Consider the following 22,550-nt stretch of genomic DNA (forward strand, 5'->3'; position numbering starts at 1 on the left):
ATATTGCAACTTCTGATGTGCTAACCCCTTCAGTGACCAGTTAAATTTCCAGACTTTGTTTTTACTTTCTTTGTTGTATGATGGTTTTATCCCTTAGTTATTTTTAAGGGATTTTTTGGTGAAAGTCCCCAGTTATCATAATGGGGCACTTGTACAAAATTTTTGTTGACTAAGTTTCTACTTAGTCTTTTTAATTATATCAAGAAGTTTGTTAGTACTTCAATGTGTTCTATTCTTGCCTTTTCCTTATCTATTTAGGATTTATAGGATAGTTTAGCATTTTTATCCTTTGAAAATGCTTTATGATTCTTCTCATGACTTATTAACATGAGGTTTATAAAAGAGGGCCCTTTTATATATCGACACTTAATGAAGAAGACGTCTCAACTTCATAATGATGTTATAATACGATGAAAGAAATAGGAACACACATGTTTTGTTTGAAACAACTTTGGCAAGTTTTTATTCATGAACTTGGACAAGCTTTTGAATATTACATGTATTGAGATACATCTATAACTTTCTCGTAACTGTTTTTCTTGTAACAGATTTTTATAAAATAAATACTATTCAACAAGGTTTTTCCTTATAACCTGTTTCAATACATAGTCATGACCCTATCTTAATGTATTAGGAAGGGTTTGAGAGGTGACTCCGTTGTTCTCATGGGAAAGAACACTATGATGAATGTTTTGCATCTTCCTTTGTTTTGATAGGAAAGAACACAATGATGAATGCTGAGGTTCCGTAACTTCTGCTCGACACTTGTTTCGATTTACGTCTCCGTCTTACCGCACGTATTTGTGTACAATATGCAGTCCCCCAAGTGTGTGAGCGCTGAAGTATAAAGCCTCAAGCACTTGTTTGTTTCTCACAATTTGGTCCTTTTTTTTCTGAAAACAGAAAAACATACGGGACTCGGAGGTGTGATTAAAGATGAAGACTACCTAACCCGTGTGTATTTCCATCAGATTAATTTTTAACCCTGGGTTGGGAATTTTAGAATATTCCATTTTGCCGTGCAGGTCGTGACTCATCATTTGGAACGAGTTAGAGTTTTTGCCTAGCATCTAAAATCGATAGTAAAATTTTAACAATTCAAAGAAAAATTCTAATATAGCGATACCTGATCGTAGGTACTTTCTCAGAAATAATATCTCTTTAGGTGGAAAGCATTCCAATGCGAGGGTAGAACCTTGCCTTCCATTGTCTCCAACTCGTATGCTCCTTTTCCCACAATGTCACGAACTCTGTAGGGTCCTTCCCATGTTGGACTTAGCTTTCCTGAATTAGCAGCTTTTGTAGATTGGAACACCTTTTTAAGCACGAAGTCCCCAATTTTAAAGAATTTGAGGCGTGCTTTCCTGTTATAATACCGTTCAATTACTTGATTTTGTGCTGCCATCCTTATTAATGCAGCTTCTCTTCTTCCTTCGAGAAAATCAAGGTTCACCCGCATCTCTTCATCATTTGATTCCTCCATTGCTTGAACGTACCGTGTGCTCGGTTCTCCTATTTCAACTGGAATTAAGGCCTCCGTACCATAAACCATTGAAAATGCTATTTCTCCCGTGCTTGTTTTTGTCGTTGTACGATAAGCCCATAATACTCCAGGTAATACCTCAGGCCAATTACCTTTTGAATCCTGTAACCTTTTCTTTAAGTTGTTGATAATGACCTTGTTTGTGGATTCCACTTGTCCATTACCCACTGGATGGTATGGTGTAGATGTTATCCTTTTAATTTGCCAACTTTGAAAAAATTCTGTGATTTGAGCTCCTATGAATTGCGGACCGTTGTCACACACGATTTCCTTTGGTGCTCCAAAACGGCATATTATATTTCTCCAAATGAAGTCTTTAACTTCCTTCTCTCGTACCTGTTTAAATGCCCCTGCTTCTACCCATTTAGTGAAATAATCTGTAAGTACAAGTAGAAATTTCACCTGACCTTTTGCTTGTGGCAATGGACCTACGATATCCATTCCCCATTTCATAAAGGGCCACGGGGCTATAACAGGATGCAATAACTCAGCTGGTCTATGCATATTATTGCCGTATCTTTGACATTTATCACACTTGGACACGAAACCGTTTGCTTCTTCTTCCATTTTAGGCCAATAATACCCTGCTCGAATCAGCATTTTTACCAGCGACCTTCCTCCTGCGTGATTTCCACAATGTCCTTCATGTACTTCCCTCATCACATATTCTATTTGGGAAGGTCCGAGACACCTTGCTAATGGCCCACCGAACATCTTTCGATATAGATTTCCTTGATGTAAATAGTAACGAGCAGTTTTTTTGCAAAGTGCATAAGATTTTCTTTTGTCAGCAGGCACGGTTCCGCGCTGTAAAAAAGCAATAATTTCGTTTCTCCAATCCCATGTTAAATGATTAAAATTTACCTCGTTCTTATCAGGTTCGAGAACGGAATGAAATAAATGTACGACTGAATTATTTGTGTCGTTTGCTACGTCTGCTGCAGATGCGAGATTAGCTAAAGCATCTACCTCCACATTCTCATCTCTTGGGATCTGCATTACCTTCTAAGTTTGGAATTGCTTTATTAGTTCCCGTACCTTTTCGAGATATTCTTGCATTCGTGTCTCCCTGGTTGTATAAGTCCCCAGCATTTGATTGACCACGAGTTGAGAATCACTCTTGATTATAATCTGTGTTATGCCGAGTTCTCGTGCCAATTCTAGACCTGCAATTACAGCCTCATACTCTGCTTCATTGTTAGTTATAGAATGACATTTTATAGCCTGTCTAATAGTCTCACCCGTAGGTGGTATGAGAACTATCCCTAGGCCTGCTCCTTTTACATTAGACGAACCATCAGTGAATAAAATCCAAGTCCCCGGGTTTGCACCATTAAAAACTTGTAATTCTTTTTCTGCTTCTAAATGCATCCCCTGGCTAAAATCAGCTACGAAATCGGCTAATACTTGAGATTTTATAGCAGTCCTAGGTTGATAAATGATTTCGTATTCACTTAATTCTATAGCCCATTTTGCTAACCTCCCTGACAATTCATGTTTATGCAAAATGTTTCGTAATGGAAAAGCAGTAACTACAACAATGGGATGACATTGAAAATAAGGTCTTAATTTTCTAAATGCCAAGATCAAAGCTAATGCTAATTTTTCTAGTTGTGGATATCGTGTTTCAGCATCTAGTAAAGACTCGTTTACATAATAGATAGGAGATTGTTTACCTTGGTCCTCACGAACTAAAACAGCACTTACCGCAACTTCTGACACGGCCAAATAGATGAGTAGCTTTTCTCCTTCCTTTGGTTTCGCCAATAGTGGTGGATTTGACAAGTAAGCTTTTAAATTTCTAAGGGCTTTTTGGCAATCTTCGTTCCATTCAAAATGATCTTACTTTTTGAGTGCGGAGAAAAATTTAAAATATTTTTCTGAAGATTTGGGAATAAATTTCCCCAAGGCTGCAATTCTTCCCGTTAGCCTTTGGACTTCTTTTTTACTCGTAAGGATATCAGGGATCTCCTCTATTGCTTTGATCTGAGAAGGATTTACCTCAATACCACGGTTAGAAACGAGAAAACCCAAAAATTTGCCTGAGGCAACCCCAAATGCACATTTTTCTGGATTGAGTTTCATATTAAATTTTCGTAAAATTTCAAATGTAACAGATAAATGAGAAATATGATCATGAGAATGTTGGGTTTTGACGAGCATATCGTCTATATATACCTCCATGGTTTTTCCTAAATGTTCTTGGAACATTTTGGTGACCAACCTTTGATAGGTTGCTCTAGCATTTTTGAGACCAAAGGGCATTACTTTATAACAGTAAGTCCCCCTGTCTGTGATGAAAGAAGTTTTTTCTTCATCACTGGGGTCTATTTTAATTTGGTTGTACCCCGAATATGCATCTAAAAAACTCAAAAGTTCATGTCCTGCAGTTGCATCAATTAACTGATCTATATGCGGTAAAGGGAAAGAATCTTTTAGGCAAGCTTTGTTAAGATCTGTATAATCCACGCAAACCCGCCACTTACCGTTTTTCTTAGGTACAACAACTGTGTTTGCTAACCAATTAGGATACTTTACCTCGCGGATTGACCCAATTTTCAATAGCTTTTGGACCTCATCTTGAATCACCTGATTTTTGAAAGCTCCTTGCTTTCTTTTCTTTTGCTTTACTGGTGTGAAGGATGGGTCTTCATTTAGTTTGTGAGTCATCACATCCGGTGGTATCCCTGTCATATCAGCATGGGACCAAGCAAAACAGTCCACGTTAGCTTTTAAAAATTCAATCAACATACCTCACATGTCTGAGCTTAAATTGGCTCCAACATAAACCTTCCATTCAGGCCATTGCTCAAATAATATCACAGCCTCGATCTCTTCAATTGTTGTTTTGATATTTTCATTCTCTTCAGGTTCTTGAATTGTATCAGGTCTCGAGTCTAAATCTATCTTTTCTTGTTCAGTTGAGGTTTAATCCTTGATACCTTCAACTGTTTCCTGTAATTGCTATTTTTCTTTATTTACGGTGCTCGTATCTGTTACAGTGTTGATACTCCTGGTTGTCTGCTGATCCACACGAATTTGGCACATTCCCCACGGTGATGGGAATTTAATAACTTGATGTAGAGTTGATGGGACAGCATCCATATCATGGATCCAAGGTCTCCCCATGATCATATTGTAAGCCATTTCCATATCTATTACCTGAAATTTAGTTTCTTTAACAACACCTGCAGGAAAAGTTGTTAGAATTACCTCTCCTTTTGTTGCCACACTTGAATTGTCGAACCCGGACAAGGTATGTGCCTTAGGTATCATTTTGCCTTCAGCTTGTATTTCACGTAATACCCTTAATAGTATAATATTTACAGAAGTTCCTGAATCAATCAAAACTCGTTTTACATTAGTATCATGTACAAGTAAAGATATTACCAGTGCGTCGTTATGTGGGGTCATTACTCCTTCGGTATCTGTATCATCGAAAGAAATACTTTCGTTTTCTAAAACCTGTCGTACCCGTTTCCCATGTGTTATCGTTACTTTAGAAACCTTGTTGGAGGTCGTATATGTTACACCGTGAATATCCTCTCCCCCACTTATAACATTCACGGTTCTCTTGGGTGAAGGGGGCTTTGGTGGCTCTCGCCTATTTTTCATATAGGCTTGCTTACCTTTCTCACTAAATAACTCAGTGAGATACCCCTGTTTCAATAGATGATCCACTTCACTTTGTAAGAATCTACACTCTGAAGTTTTATGCCCGTGATCATTGTGAAATTCGCACCAATGGTCTGGATTGCGTCTATTTGGATTTTACCGCATCTCTTTTGGGCATCGTACCTTATCTCCCATGCTCCTCAAAACAGCTACGAGCTCAGAGGTAGTGACATTAAAGTTATATCCACCGAAACTTGCCTTTAAACTTCTGTCATCATCTCGTGACTCTTGTCTGTTTCGGTCATTTCTGAACCTTGATGAAGAACCAGATTCCCTGTTCCTCGATTTTTGATCATATCGTTGACTATCCTGCTTTGACCGTGAGTCTTTCCCTGCAGGCCCCATATATGGATCGTACCTGTTTGTACCTGATCTTTTTTCTGTTTCTGATCTCCTGGATTTGCTCCTTTCTTCATGATGAAACTGAGGTACGGTATCTTCCTCAATTCGCAACTTCGTACTATACCTGTTATAAACGTCATTCCACGTGGTTGCAGGGAACTCTCGAAGGCTTTCTTTAAGTCTTCTCGTGGCTTCTGAACTTTTGTCATTTAAGTTGCTTGCAAAAGCTATTGCAGACCAGTTATCAGGTACATGAGGCAAAGTCATCCTCTCACGTTGGAATCTATCAACAAAATCTCTAAGCAACTTCGAGTCCCCTTGTTTAATTTTGAAAATGTCTTCCATTCTTTTTTCAACCTTTTGAGATCCTGAGTGTGCTTTAATAAGAGAATCTGCAAGCTCATCAAAAGAGTTTATAGAATTTTCAGGTAAAAGAGAATACCAGGTTAATGCACCCTTGGTGAGTGTTTCTCCAAATTTCTTGACTAACACTGATTCGATTTCTTGCTTGGTCAAGTCGTTGCCTTTTACACCTGTAGTAAATGTAGTTACGTGATCGCGTGGGTCTGTTGTGCCATCATATTTTGAGATGTCAGGCATTTTGAACTTTTTAGGGATTGGAAGGGGAGCAGCACTTGGTTTCCAAGGTTTTTGTGAGTATTTATCCACATCCACTCCTTTGATTACAGGGGGAACTCCAGGGATTTGCTCGATGCGCTCATTCTGTTCCTTAAGCTGTTTCTGCAAAGTAGTATTAAATTTTGCAAATGAGAATTATTTGAATTACCCGGTTCTCCTTCCTGTGGTTCACAGGGGGTTCCTCCATTTCCCGAATTAACAAGGCCAGAACGAGGATTCTCCAATGTATTATTATTAGGTGTAGGTGTGGGTGGTGCAACAGGTAATCGACTAACTAGAGCCTGAAGAGCTTTGCTAGCCCGTGCATCAATTACTTTTTGTAAAGCTTCATCTACCCCTTCAAAATGTTCAGATTGCTCTTGTTGATCAGCACGAGATTCAGAAGCAGGAGTGCCTTCACGAGATTGACGTGGTGAATTTTGAGGGGAGGGAACCACGTCAATGTTCTGTAAATCTCCTTGATTTTGATGGATTTGATTTTCATGGTTTCCCAAGGTATTTTCACTGTTATTGTTGTTGTTGTTATTGTTGTTTAACATGATGATAACAACGGATAGAATGTAGCTTAAAAGAAAAGATTATCAGATTCCCGGTAACGGAACCAGTTTGTTTAACCAAAAATCTGAGTCTTTGGTCAAAGCTAGAAATAAAGAGAAATTCGGGTTACTGATAATCAGGAGACGAAAATAATAGAAGACTTCTGAGAATAAGTAGTTTTGTATTTCAGTGTAATCTCAATAATATTTCGTGTGTCTACAGATGTTGTGTCCTTCTCCTTTTATAGTTGATTCTAGGAGAAGATGTAATGTCTTTGTCTTAATGAGGCAATTATGAGCAATAAATGACATTAAAAGAAACGTTACACAATCATTTCTATTTAATTCAAATTTTCTAACGTATTTGATATTTAATGTTGTATTTAGACTCTTCTACGTCATCAGATTCGTATCTTCAACTTCTTCTGATCTTCGGTCTTTAAATGACTCGAATAGGTACGAGACTCGTACCTATTTGAGTAACGGTCCACACCTATGTTGTTTTCTTCTCCCCATATTTGTTGTCTCCCGTGCCTCTTGGTTATTTATTGCGTTTTGACCTTTTGACCAGTCCACGTATCATGACACGTCATCTTCAATATTCAGACTCAGTTTTTTCCCAATACATAAACCATATATAATACCTGCAAATGACTTACTTAAAAAAAATACATCTGAAGCATCTGAATATAATTATTATACCAGTATCAAACTATATATAACAAATGACATACATGAAATGTCAATATACCATTTTTTAACATTTTTTCTGTGTGTTCTAATTGTAGAATACAAGCAATATGTTGAATATAATGAATAGGGACATGGGAGCATTTCTATTTCAGTTACAAAAGTAAATATCTTAGAACGAATTCATATGATTCTCGGCTGAATTGCTTTGTTCTATTAGAATCTTTTATGATATGCTAATATTTCATTGCCAAAAATGTTAATTAATGAATCCTGCTAAGACTTTGTAAGGTTTTTGTAAATATTGCACTATTATTTTTTTTCCCGCGCAACTCAATTATTTTAATGATAAGAGGAACAAAAATAAAGATTTAATTGAGCCATGTCAAATTGAATATTATAATCAAAAAGGCTGTAGGAACGAAAAATAGTATTTGTTTTCTTTCGATGAAGTGATCTTAAGTACAAATATTTATAACCTATCACCATGTATTGAATTTTAAATAATGATCCAACATCCCTTTCGTAAGATGTCGTGACGACACCTAGTATTATGATTTGCATTTGGTAGTTCGTTAATTTCCTTTTGTTTGTACTGTTAATGCAGTTGTTAATAGTATGTTAATTGGTTGTTATTAGTTAGTTAAAAGTGACACGTGGCAATGGCCTATTGGTAAGTTAAGAATTAGTTAGTGGAGTTAGTGGAGCAACTCTATATAGATCCTTGTGTGTAGTCTTCTGCTGTAATTACAAATATACATTCATTCTTTTATCTAGAAACAAATATACATTCATTCTTTTATCCAGAAACAAATATACATTCATTCTTTTATCCAGAAATGTTCCCTTCTTCTTCGATATAGAAGGTTCCTCCATTAAAGAGATCATCAAGCTTGAAGCTCCAAGTGCAAATTTATACTGTTTTGACATGGTATCAGAGCATGAGCTACTGATAATCTATGAATGTTCATCAATGTAATCTACAACACTCTCGAGTATATCAATCTATCGATCATTCAAATCATTGAGTAGTTTTTTGAAAATTGAATCCTTCAATGGCAGAAGCAACAATTTCATACACTCATCCTCTATATCTTGGTCCATCCGACTCTCGTAGAATTGTTCTAATCCCTGTGAAGTTAATAAGATCAGAGAACTATGGCCTTTGGAGCAGGATGATGAAGATCGCATTATTGGGGAGGAGAAAACTGGTATTTGTGACCGGAACTTGTTCGAAGGAGTCAAGGTACAGACTCTGTATCTACTTATTTCACTAAGTTGAAAGGTTTGTGGAATGAGTATGATGCCATGGTACCTGCCTCTAATTCAAGAGAATATACTGAACACTTACAACAACAAAGGTTGCTACAATTATTAAGTGGCATAAATGATTCTTATGATCAAGCTAAGAGACAAATTTAGTTACAATCGAATGAGCCATCTCTTAATTAGGCATATGATATGGTAATTGAGGATGAGTCGCAACACTAATCTTCTGGCTTGAGTGAAAATATTGATCCAATAGATATGCAAGTTGGCAAGGGTCAAAGTTACAGGGGAAAGAAGCTCTTTATGCAATGTGAGCACTGTGGGCTTAAATGTCACACAAGGGAAAACTGCTTTAAAATCATAGGATATCTTAAAGATTTTAAAGGAAAGAAGAAGTTTAATACTGGAAACTTTAGTGGACAGCCTTGTAGAGGTAATGGCAATTTTGGAGGACAATTTGGAAATGGCAACTTTGGAGGATAGTTTGGAAATCAACAATCTATCAATGTTGTGAAAAATGTATGTGGAAATGTTGTAAATACTGAAGTTCAATCCCAAGATTCTTGAACAAGTACTGACCTGCAGACCACTCTAGCTGGATAAGGACCATACTTCACTGAGGAACAATACAAACAAATTCTGTGACTATTGAGCAAAGACAACACTGATGCCCAAGCTAATATGGCATGTATTGCTACTTGCCTAATGACTACTAGCTTTACAAATGAATGGATTGTTGATTCAGGTGCTACACACCACATAGCAGCAATTGAAAATTTGTTGACAGATGAAGTCCATACTAGGAAAGCCTCTAAGGATAGTGTACATCTGCCTATTGGAGACAAGGTAATAGTCTCATGTGTTGGTGAATCTTTTTTGTTTGGAACTGGGTCTATTGGTGATTTATTATTCATACCTGAGTTCAAATTCAATTTGTTATCTGTATCAAAGCTAACCAGGCAACTCTCATGTTCAGTCAATTTCCTCCCTGACTTAGTCTTGTTTCAGGACCTTTAGGGTGGCAGGGTGAAGGGGATTGGTAAAAAGAATGTTGGACTATACATTTTGAGAGAAGCAATAAGAAAATAAGGGTTGAGAATCAGAAGTTAGCTGCTACAGTAATAGGAGAAGACTGTGGACTATGGCATATGAGGCTTGGACATCCCTCACCAACTGCTATGAAGAGTATGAACTTAGAAAATGCTGTAAATAATAAGGTGTTGAATAAGTGACTTGTTTGTCCATTAGTTAAGCAAGCTAGACTAGTATTTCCTATTAGCTATTCCAAAATTGAATTCTCTTTTGCTCTTGTTCATATGGATCTTTGGGTTCTTTATAAGGTTGCTACCTATGATAAGAAATACTATTTCTTGACAATTATAGATGACTTTAGTCATTACAGATGGATTCATCTATTGCAGATTAAATCATAAGTCATTGTTGCCATTAAGAACTTTCCTTTGATGACAAAAAATCAATTTGGGACTATGGTGAAGATAATAAGATCTAACAATGGAATGGAATTTTTTAATTCTCAGTGTAAATCACTCTTGTAAGATCTAGGTGTAATACATCAGAGTAGTTACATACACACTTCATAATAGAATGATGTTGCGGAGAGAAAACATAAACATATATTAGAGGTAGCTAGAGCCTTGAAGTTTCAATCCCAAATGCCAATTAGATACTGGGGCATTTGCATTACCACAATTGTATATTTGATAAATAGGTTACCATTTGTAGCCATTAAAGGAAAGAGTCTCTATGAAATGCTACACTCTAAGTCTCTATCTCTGAAATATTTGAGGGTAATTGGATGATTATGTTATGCAACCATTGTACCAAAAGGGGACAAGTTTGCTGCAAGAGCTAGACCTGCAGCCCTTATGGGTTATTATGAGAGACAAAAAGGCTATCTACTGCTGGAATCGGATAGTAAACAACTGTTTGTAAGTACGGATGTAGTCTTCAATGTGATAGAATTTCCTTTTGCTGCCAACTTAGACACAGAGCAACAATGGTTTCTTGACATAGCTGACAAAGCGTATGGTCAGGATGTGCAAGAAGTACAAATACCCGTTACTATAGTTCACATACCTGATACAGCTGGAGATCTTGAGCCTGAAGAATCAATATCTGAAGGTGATGAGTCTGAATAGACTATAACATCACAGGAAGAGACAATGAAGGAAGTGGTACCACAAGTAGCAGAAACAATACCAACACCACCAGCAGTTGTCAGAAGGTCTTCTAGGGAATCCAAAGAGCCGATTTGGATAAAGGACTACATAGCACCAAACAAGTCTTCCACTAGATATCCTTTGGCAAATTACCTCTCATATCAAAATGTTACCCCCATTTATTGCAGTTACTTGTCTAAATTTTCAAGCTTGGTAGAACCAAAGACTTTCAGACAAGCAATAAAAGAAACTAGGTGGATTGAAGCTATGCAACAAGAAGTCCAAGCTCTATAGGACAATCACACCTGGGAAGTTGTTGATTTACCTACATGAAAGAACACTGTGGGCTCTAAGTGCGTACATAAGATCAAATATCATGCCAATGAAGAGGTTGAAAGGTTCATGGCTAGGTTGGTTGCCAAATGGTACAGCCAGCAAAAACGCCTTGGCTATCATGACACATTTTTCCCTATGGTAAAAATGGTCACTGAAAGGTCTTTGATAGCACTAGCAGTGTCCAGAGGTTGGTATTTATACCAAATGGATGTGCACAATGCCTTCTTTCAAGGTGATCTTTGTGAGGAGGTGTACATAGAACTGCCTGAATGTTTTAAGAGATAAGGAAAGCAGAATATTTGCAAGTTACTCAAATCCTTATATGGTCTTAAGCAAGCCTCTAGATAATAGAACATTAAACTGACAGAAGCATTACTTGAAACAAGATTTGCTCAGAGTAGTCATGACTATTCCCTATTCACCTTGAAGAAAAAAGGTGGCATAGTAGTCATTCTAGTCTATGTTGATGATTTGCTCATCACAGGTTGCAATGCAGACTTGATCCTTGAGGCCAAACAAGTGCTCCATCAAAAATTCAAGCTAAAGGATTTAGGGGAACTCAAATACTTCCTGGGCATTCAGGTTCTTAGATCAAAGTCTGGCATTATGCTAATCTCTGATATGGGCCTTAGTGGAGCCAAACCTGCTATCACTCCTATGGAAACCAATTTGAAGCTGACTACAGTTGAAATGACAAGATCACTGGCATTATGGGAGATGCATCATTGCAGGATCTTACTTTGTACCATAAGCTGATTGGGAAGCTTATGTATGCTACCATTACACATCCAGACATCAGCTATGATGTCCAAACACTGAGCCAATTCATGCAACACCCTAAGAGATCACATTGGGAAGCTGCACTTAGAGTGGTGAGATACTTGAAAAATGCTCCAAGCCAAGGTGTGTGGGTAAAGGTTGGTGCTGCTTCTGAATTAAGTTGTTGGTGTTTTTCAGACTGTGCAGGTTGTCCAAATAATCGCAAATCAGTCACAGGCTATGCCATCAAATTTTGAGAATCCTTGATATCTTGGAGGTCGAAGAAACAACAAATTATGTCCAAAAGTTCAGCTTAAGATGAATATAGAAGCATGGCTTGAGCAATAGCATAGGTTACTTGGTTGCTTGGTTTGTTCAAAGAGCTTGGAGTGATCATTCAGACTCCAATTACAGTGTTCAGTGACAGCAAGTCTGCTATGCAAATAGCAGCTAACCCTATCTTTCATGAACGTACAAAGCATATAGAAATTGACTGCCATTTCATTTGAGACGAGATCAAAGATGGTGTTGTCATGACAGTCTATGTGAATACTGGAGACCAACTAGCTGACTTGCTCACCAAAGCATTATGTCAAGCTCAACATCAGTATCTTCTAGGCAAGCTTGGTGTGCTAAATATTTTGCACCCTTCACCTTGAGGGGTGTATTATGATTTGTATTTGGTAGTTTATTAATTCCCTTCTATTTGTACTATTAATGCAGCTATTAATAGTGTGTTAGCTGACTTTTATTAGTTAGTTAGAAGTGACACGTGGCAGGACCTATTGGTAAGTTAAGAGTTAGTTAGTGGAGCAACTCTATATAGGTCCTTGTGTATCTTCTACTGTAATTACAGATATACATTCATTCTTTTATCCATAAATGTTCAATTCTTCTTCGATCTAGAAGGTTCCTCCATTAGAGAGCTCATCGAGCTTGAAGCTCCAAATGTAGATTTGCACTATTTTGACACCTAGTCTCTAAGACTAGGTAAGCCTAACAATATGCAGAATAACTAAATAGTAATTTGAATCTTAAAAATATTAACAACTATGAATAAAATCTGCAACTCAATATGTACATCTCCCGAAACTCGGTGTAAATACAAGTCACAAGCTCTAGATATAGTACTGAACAATCTTATACATCATTATCTGTAAGGATGTAAAGAAATAAGAAAAGAACATGATAGAATGGGACTCCAAGGCATGTAGACGTGGGTAGGTGTACCTTGAAGTCTCCAAAACAAACAACTCAACACGCTAATACCGAGGCTAATAGGATGTACCTGGATCTGCACAAAGACATGTGCAGACACCACAACAGTACCCAGTAAGTGCCAAGCCTAACCTCGTTAGAGTAGTGGCGAGATCATGTCAAGTCCTACTGAGATAATAAGAAACAAGAAAATAAATATAGTGATATAATTAAAGTGACAGAGAACTGAAACGATAAAGAATTTATGGAAAAGTCACAACACGAAATTAAGAAGTTAACACAACACGAAAGGAAAACAAGGATTTTATATGTTAAGGAAACAACAACCAAATAATACAGCAAGTACAGATGATCAACAGGGCACTCCCGAGGTATCGCCTCGTAGTCTCAAATCATAAAAATAACTCACATTATTTCCTTATATCATCGCGGGAGCCTTTACATTTTTTTTTTGAAAATCATTTTCCCAAAGTAGCACCTCGCATTTCAGCCCACCTTATCATACCGCATGACTTCTAGTCTTTCCCTACAAGCAACGCGTATCAAGTCCACCTTATCTCCCCCTATACGTTACAACACCCAGTCTTTATACCACCGCATGCATATCAATAATCAGAACGACATAGCAGAAACCTCGTGAAAATAGTAACAACCGCACAGTAGAAACCTCATGCAAACAATAACAACATCACGAAAAAACCCCGTGCACACAACCAAACAATCATCTTAACAATAACACAAATTCCAAGACATAACAACTAAATAAAGTGATATTTCACAACTTACACCTTGCCTCAATAGAAACTACGGCCTTTCCAACTCAACAGCAAGATATTTCAAGGATAGCATTCAAGTAGAGAATCCCACAGTTAAATAATGAACACGGTATTAAAAAGCAAATAATTGGACTAAACATGTAGTACAAGTTGCAAAAAAGAGATAAGACAGGTAGATATGTGAAATTGGGCTAAACATGATGACTATAACATTCTGAAGTAACTCAATTAAGGCATGAAAAGGGAACTACGTAGCTAAACTCAGAATATCAACATTTAGCCAGTGTACGCACTCGTCACCTTGCGTACACGACCTCCATATATCACAAATAGCACAAGAATACCAAATCCTAAAAGGCATTTTCCCACACGAGGTTAGACAAGTCACTTACCTCAAACCACGCTAAATCAATCAGCTAGAGTGCCTTTCCCTTGATTTTCTAACTCCAAACAGCTCGAATCTAGTCAAAACAATTTCATACTATAAATATAACTACAGGATACTAATTTAAATGAATAAATTATGATCTTAGCAAAGAATTGAAAAATCTCCCCCAAAAGTCAACCCGAACCCACATCTCGAAACCTGACCAAAATTATAAAATATAAACACTCATTCGATATCGAGCTCAACCATACAACAATTACACAAATCTAGTACCAAAATCTCGCTCAAATCCCAAAAATTCGGCCTAAGAAGTTTCCGACATTTTTCCCCAATTTTTCAACTCAAATACCTAATTTAATGATGAAATCAAAGATATATTTGTGGAATTTAACAAAAATCAAGTGAAGAATTCTTACCCTAATGTTTCCCTTGAAAATCTCCCAAAAGTTCACCCTACACCGAGCTCTCTAAGTCCAAATTATGAAATAAGAAAATAAACCCACGTTTTGAAATTTATGTTCTGCCCAGGTATAAATTCTTCTTCGCGGTTGTGAGGAACAAAATCTCAGGCTGCCAAATTAACACTCTGCGATAAAGGAAGACCACACACGAACGCTGAACAGTGCCTTATCAATCTATGCGATTGTGAAACATACCACGCGACCGCGATGAACAAACGCACGTGAACCTGTTGCCCCTAAATCCTTCTACGCAAACGCAACTTTCTTTACATGTTCATGATTCTCTTAAAACCAACCTTCTGCGGTTGAGACATCCTGTCTTGATCGCATAGAACAGATCTCCCCCAGTGCCAAACTACTCATTCACGATGGCACTAATACACTCACGATCGTGTATAAGGAAACTAGAAGCACCAGATTCAGCAATCTTAAATGATCAGAAATGCGCTAACATTGTTCGAATTACACCCGAGGACCCTGAGAACTCAACCAAACATACCAACAAGTCCTAAAACCTCCTACAAACATGGTCAAAGCGTCAAATCACATCAAACAAATACTATAATCACGAATCGCACATCGATTCAAGCCTAAAAACTTGTAGACTTTCGAACACTTATGCGTTATTGTTGGGTTAAAGCATGTGGGTGAGACTTGTTCCTTGTAATTTATTGCATACTTTGATCATGCTATCCATGCTTAGACTAGTTACTTTTAAAATTGATCATTCTTACCACGTTTATGGGCTTTTGTGATAATTGAGTATTGTTCCTAAAAGTGAGATTGGTATTATGGAACCATTGTTAACGTAAGGTTGATCTTGTTATTCTGTCTCCCCGTTGTTACTTGTTCATTGTTATATTGTAAGGGAGAGTGTTAATGCACGAAGGGTGATGTCGTGCCGTATGTGAGTTTTAATGCACGAAGGGTGATGTTGTATGCGGCGAAATTAGAGGGCCTAAATTCTTGCTATCGAGTCGCTTCAGAAGAGCACCTCGAGACCCCGATAGCGTAAAGCTACGACCGATTTCCCTCCCTTGGGGATCGTCGAGGCCCAATTCAAAGAAGATGAAGATCGAGGCTGGAGCAAAACAGAGAATTCCCAAGGCACATGGCTAAGTCTGACAGAGCCGTCCTACCCAGAGCCTGTATTGAGACGTCATGTCTAGCCGTCCCATTTCCCTACCTTTACAATTAATGTCTTTTGTACTATGAAGAGATTCCCCTCCTATATAAAGGGGATCCTCTTCACTTTGTAAGCAGTTGTTGTTGCTCCAACTATTCTACACAAGATCAATAATATCTCTTCTCTCTTTTCTTTCTAAATTACTCGCTCGAGGCTACTCTTTGCATTTATTGCTTTCATACTTGTTCTTCATTTATTGCCCGATATTGTCCATAAAGAGCCTTCTTTAATTATATCTTAACTGTTATCCCATTCCCGACTACCCTCGACAACTCGAGCTCAAGACGGATATCGACCTCGGGGCCTTTCATCGATCAGTCCGAAGCCCGGGTAGCAAGCCCCTCGATTTGATTACTTCCCCATTTTAACTTATATTTCATCATTAAACTTCATATGCCTAGCATCAACTTCTCTAACAACTAGCATAAAAATAGATCACGTATTTTTAGAGTCCCATTTACAAATTTAATTCTTGTTACCATTTTCACGGTAAACAGTTTGGCGCCCGTCGTGGAGCTAAAAATAATAGTGATTGTTTTAATGCTGGTTTCATTACAAAAACGCAAGTTATCTTTCATGCTTTTTCTTGTCCAAGATCCCTGGTGCGCCTCGTCTTCAAGGGCGTGAAGTCAAAGAGGTCCATACAAAGGTTGTTCCCCGAAGAAGCGGCCCCATTCCAAAGAAGTCCAGAATGACAGAATTCCTAAAGTACAAAGGGACCTCACTGCCTATACGTGCGCGATGAAAGGCAATGACACGAAAAACTATGAGATCGAGTCCGTCTTATTGAAGAGGTTCGGAGAAGCACTCTCGAAAGGGGCCTTGATACGGCATCATAGCCTAGATCCCAACCCCATAAACTAACTTACCATACTGGCAGATTCCTTCATAAAGGCAAACACTGGTGCCATCGAAGCAACAGTGAGAAAGCCTAACACATCTGAGATTGAGCAAAGGGAGAATAAATTGCTGATAGAATTCGCATCTCATCCCCAGATTGAACGAACAGAAATATTACCAGTCTCAGACGACCGGGTGGTGTAGGCCTTCACTCAAAGCCTAAACAAACAAAGCCTGGTGATTTCAAGGCAGTTGGAACAGAACTTGATCGGGTATCCAGCCAAGACCTGGCCGGACGCCCTTAGTCGGCACCAGTCGCAAATCAGGGTCATGGATGATCAGCTGGGAGCCCCCTCGGGCTCAGTATACCCAAGCAGGCTCCTGGCAAAGAAACCAATGCCAAACAAGGAGAGGTACCGGCCGTACACTGCAGATCAGAGGAATTCCTCGAGACGCAACCTACCTCGCTATGATGGGAAAATGGACCGAGGACAATATCCTCGAGGAATCGCCAATAGAGCCAGATTCGACAGGAACACAAGGCCAGCGAGGTCTCCTCGCCCATCAGGATATAATTTCAACATAGCTGTATCAGACATCGTGTTCACCATCGGCAAAACCAGGGACGCTAAATGGCCTAGGCCTATTAAGTCGAATCCCTCTCAGAGGAATCACAGCTTGGTATGTGAACTGCACAATACACACGGCTTCAGGACCTAAGATGGCCACCAACTCAGAAGGAAAAAAGCCAAGCCACTCAACAAAAATCATCGCCAAAAACTGTCAAGCGATCGGATTCATGTTCAGTTCCAAGTAAGGAAGGCGGCCAAGAAGAACGAAGCAAATGGGCCGCAACGTATTACCATGATAGTGGAGAAGCAACGACACTCTCCAAGAACTTATAAAAAAGAGGATAATAAATGCTCGTCATCGGAGAAAAGCGGATCCGGGGATGTATTCCTGAGGACGCCCTCACATTCAACAAAGAATACACCGAGACCTTATCTCGGCCTCACACTGACGCACTGGTAACCTTCTTCCTCATTCGATCCATTTCAAATAAAACATATGCTCATGAATTCAGGTGGCTCAATCAATATTGTCGAGCCAAGGATGATAGGGCAGCTCGGACCGCCGGACCAAATCATGCCCACCTCTCAAATCTTTGGCGGATTCCAAACGGCGATCGCAACGACGAGGTGAAAGACCATTCTCTCAGTTAGCATGGCTGGCCCAAACCGGAATGCCAAGTTCTGTATCATCAAAGGAAGCGCAAGACATGGACGGCTTATTTAGATGATCGTGGAAGCACTGCGTAAAAGCAGTGTCGTCCCCCCTTTGCCAAAAGGATGAAATTCCCCGCAAGGGACGAAATTAAAACCATCGACAGGAAGCAACACACGGCAAGGGGAATGTTCGCATCACATAACGTATCGCCGACACCAATATCTCCACTCTCGAAAGAGTCAAAGGGTAAGAGAACTATGTCTTCGGCCATGCCCGATTAAACACAGCGGAGGGTTATACTAGAGTCCTCCCTCCAAAACAGCAGGGACATATCGGACCTCGGAACATCGCTTGCACATCCTGCGGTAAGGTAAAACTACCTCCCTCGTTCGTTATTATACACTAACCTGTATGTAGACACCCAGCCAGGGTGTTCGAAAGTGTTAACTCTACCCGAAGATCCGAAGGCCTTAATGACACCCATTGCACTTTTTCCCCTCGGCCAAACTTCTGCCCCAAAGAGGGTCTCGCCAGCAAGGTTCTTAGCAGAGCAACGTGCCTCCTAAGGAAGATCCGACGAGCGTGCAGGTTTTCTTTTGCAATCAACCTCGAACGTTGGAAGGTACCCCCTTGAAGATGCAATCCGCTCGGAAGGGCAGGGAATGACATTCTAGTTCTGATAAGAAACAATGTACCGGGCCAAACGGTCAAAAGAGCCGTGTCCGCGCAGGCCGAGCTCACGACAACAGAACAACATGTACTTACATTAAGCAATCAAAGAATATATTTTGCCAAAAGCATCTTGTACTCCAAAGAAAATTTGGCATACGCACGGCAAGGATCCCCCAATCGAGTGCGTCCCGAAATACTCGGAGGCTTAGCGTCAACAATTGGGCACCCACATGACCTCAGGGTCGGAACTCCATGCTCATAAGGCCCCATCGAGGCAATTCCAAGTTCACGAGTAACGGCCTTCGAGCTTAAGCAAACTCGATGACTCGGAGACTGCCGTCAATCACCATTCACTAAAAAATCTAAGGCCCTAAGACCCCGAGCGGGCAAACTCGGTCTAGCCAGATTTGTTTTACATAACAACGAAAAACTGTAAGACCTCAACAGGCATGAAGAAATTGTAAGACCTCAACAGGAATGAAAAATTTGTAAGACCTTACTACAGGCATAAAACTCAATCCCTAAGTTTAGGATATGTGTCGCATTTGTAAGACTCCCGAAAGGGCATACCCTAGATGTAGACACCTAAACTATCACACTCAAGATCAAAAATGGCTCCGGCCAAACACATATGACTACGGTCAAAACAGTTGCACTAGCCAAAATAACGTGACTCGGGGACGCCCGACCGTCGGTAACAAAATCACAAGCCATTACTTCGAATCTACTTCGAAAAGAACCGGTTAAAACAGGCTACCCTCAACAGGCAAACAAGCTTCGACCATGTCAGCTCCAAATCACAAGGCTTTAAGCTACTCAGCCTACAAGACAAACCTTTCGAGGTGCTCGAACATCGCCGCTAACGACTTGAAATCGAGGTTCTTCCCGAACCAATGACGAGTCAGGCAAAATTATTTCAAAAAAGACCTTAACGAGGGAAAAACAAAGCCTACATATGCCCACGGGCAAAAGCATAAGAGCCATTGTCGCCAGCTAAACTAGCCTCAGGGTCGCACACTAAAAGGTCGCAATGACCAAAAGCGTAAGAGCCACTATCGCCAGCTTAAAAATTGAAAACTTGAGGATCAAAATGAGCTCGAGTCACAACCCGATTCGGAGACCGGATCCAAAATAGTTAACTATACATGCCTAAGGGCACAGCGTAAGAGCCACCATTGCCAGCTTCATGAGCCTCAGGGCCACATACCTAAAAGGTCACTTCGACCCGAGGCGCAAAGAGCCATTGTCATCCGCCCATGCGGGCACAAAAAATAACTTGAGGGTCAATTAAGCTCGAGTCGCAACCCGACTCGGAGACTGAATCCAAAATAGTTAAAATACAAATGCCCAAGGGCAAGGCGGAAGAGCCATTGTCATCTGCCCATGCAGGCACAAAAGATTGACGGTCAAGTAGGCTTGAGTCAAAACCTGACTGAGAGACTCAACCCAAAACAGCGGAGCAAAGCATAAAGAGCTCTAACGCCAACTTGCACTAAAGGCCGCATCAACTGAGCATATAAGAGACTCTAGGCCTGCCAGATGAGCTCCGTAACCGTATTACGAATCTAAAGATTCTCGCCAATTCCGAAACCAGCCTGCCCGGTCAAAAGCAAAGCAAAAATGGATACATAAGACATAAAGCTTCAGGTTTTCTGTTATTTACATATGCAAAAGGTGTGTTCTCCACCTACAAACGTGCTTTACGAATATCACATACAAAATGGCAAAACCTACGCCCCACTTCAAAAGGCTATAACCTACCAGCCTCATCTTCATTCTATGCGGCGTCGGCAAGAAGTGACCGAGCATCACGCTCGTCCGCCCTCGCTCGAGCTAGCTCTTCCAAGAGAACGAAACCCCTAGCGCCGATCTCTTCAAGTAGCTCTCTTCGGGATCTGCAACGAACATATTCCTCGATCCTCTTTTCACAATCGAGGGCCCTTTTCAACTCGGATTGGGAATCAGTAGCATCCTTCAAATGGATCGACATCTCCTGATTAGCCTTAATCCGACTCAATGCTGCTTCAGCCTGAGCATCGACGATTTCACCCTAACCTTCGAGAGTTCAGACATAAGATCCACGATCATATCTGCTTGAACTTCAGCGTTGTCACGAGCCAAGCGGAGTTGGGCCTCGAAGGCGGGAACTTTAGTTAAGGCACCCTTCTCCTTTTAAGTTTGTGCCTGCACCTGAGCTCTTAGTTCGCCACAGTCATTCCTAACTAGGTCGGCTTCACCCCTAAGGTTCTCTAGAGCCTCCATCTTTTTCTACAACTGCGATAGGCAAAAAGACTAACCTTAAGGGTTAAAAAAAGCAAAACGTGTACTACAAGAGGTTACCTGCTCCATCAAATAGCTCTCATAATTCGAGCTCCGATACGCCTCATATCGTCAGTGCATCAACTCATCCTCCTTCTCCTCGCAAAGGAGCCTAAGGGACCAACCCTCATCCAGAGATTTTCGAAGCCTAGCCTTGTGACGGAGCAGCTCAGACCTGAGCCTATCAAAGGCCTGCAGAAGAAAAACGCGATAAGGAAGGGAAGACACGAAATGCAGAAGGACTATGCCAAAAACTCACCGCGAAATGAAGTCCGCGAACTTCCTCGAAGGCTGAGCACACTCCTGTTGATCCAGCCCCCTCGGCCTTGGAAGAACCAACCTCGAGCGAAGCATGATCACTCGAAGGAACCACCGCTCCGGAACCAAAGACTTCAGGAACAGCAGGCTCGGGTGACGTTCTCTCCTCGAAGACACCGACCCATTTAGCCCCGCTAAAAGCTCCATCGCACTACGAGTGCATATTCTATTTGTTGCCACCATCCCTTGGTTCTGAGGCCGATAGCTCCTCCTACTCTCCGAAGGAACACAGCCTCGCCCCTGGGGACCGTCCGATACCTACGACGGCAATGCCAGTACAAGGGAAAGAGGAAAATGTCATCTCAAATATACGATGACCAAGGTAAAAGCAGTGTACGCACATACCTTGGCAGTTCGCCTCCCATCTACCCCGGGACACAGCTCACCACCTATGCTCGTCGCAAGTCGAATGGGTCGCCAACTTCCGGATCTAGCCGGGCAAATTAGGAACATTGCCTGGCGCACATAAAGTAGTTGTAGGAAAGGAAGAAACACAGTTACTAAAATGGTTTTCGCTATAAGGGAATCTAAGAAAGCATGAGACGCTCCACTCAGGCGCATAATTCCATCTCTCGGGAAATGGCATGAGTTCCGCGGGGATAATGTCAATCGTCTGAACTCGGACGAATCAACTGACCCACTCTCTAACCTCATCCTCCTCATCATCAACAACAAAGGGAATGGATGAACGGCACTACAAGTTTAGTAGGCCTCGATGATGAAAGGGCTGGTGCAACCTCACGAGGTGACTAAGCGTGAATTCAAGCCCAGCCTTCTCCGCAAAGAATCTCATCATCAATACCACTCGCCAAAACGACGGATGTATCTGCGCCAAAGTAACCCGATCAAAGGGGCCTAGCACGAAGGAGTATAAGTATACGTTTAGGAATCCATCAGCAGGGTTCGTAATACTCTCATCCGAGGAAAGCGCCTGCAACGCTACCCCCTTGCCCCATCCGCAGTCTCTCCTCACCATCTCTAGATATTCCTCTCTTATCGAAGACATAGTCTTCAAAGTAAACTCCCACGGATCCTGAGCACTGGGAGTGGAACTCTCCCCTCCCTGCCAGGCAGGCCCTGAAGTAGCAGTAATAACTATGGTAGAATTGGCAAACTAAAGAAGGGACCTATACCAACACTTTTTGCGCTTGAGGCAATGAAAGACTTGATGCCAAG

General features: G+C 40.5%; 1 protein-coding gene across 1 annotated transcript; it reads right to left on the reverse strand.

The window, feature by feature from the left end:
• Positions 1-566: 566 nt before the first annotated feature.
• On the reverse strand, positions 567-6,386 carry LOC138875578 (uncharacterized). Its single transcript, XM_070154417.1, has 4 exons — positions 6,348-6,386; positions 5,342-6,301; positions 4,757-5,203; positions 567-593 (listed from the first exon to the last, which is right to left on the reverse strand). The coding sequence occupies exons 1-4, from the start codon at positions 6,384-6,386 to the stop codon at positions 567-569; spliced, it is 1,473 nt and encodes a 490-aa protein (XP_070010518.1).
• Positions 6,387-22,550: the final 16,164 nt, after the last annotated feature.

This window comes from Nicotiana sylvestris, chromosome 8, assembly GCF_000393655.2.
Source record: "Nicotiana sylvestris chromosome 8, ASM39365v2, whole genome shotgun sequence".
Taxonomy (NCBI): Eukaryota; Viridiplantae; Streptophyta; class Magnoliopsida; order Solanales; family Solanaceae; genus Nicotiana; species Nicotiana sylvestris.

Coding starts and splice junctions, on each gene's coding strand:
- LOC138875578 (XM_070154417.1), bottom strand. CDS start 6,386: ATGGAGGAACCCCCTGTGAACCACAGGAAGGAGAACCGG. Junction 6,302..6,347: donor ACCACAGGAAGGAGAACCGG/GTAATTCAAATA, acceptor ACTACTTTGCAG/AAACAGCTTAAGGAACAGAA. Junction 5,204..5,341: donor TGAGGAGCATGGGAGATAAG/GTACGATGCCCA, acceptor CTATTGAAACAG/GGGTATCTCACTGAGTTATT.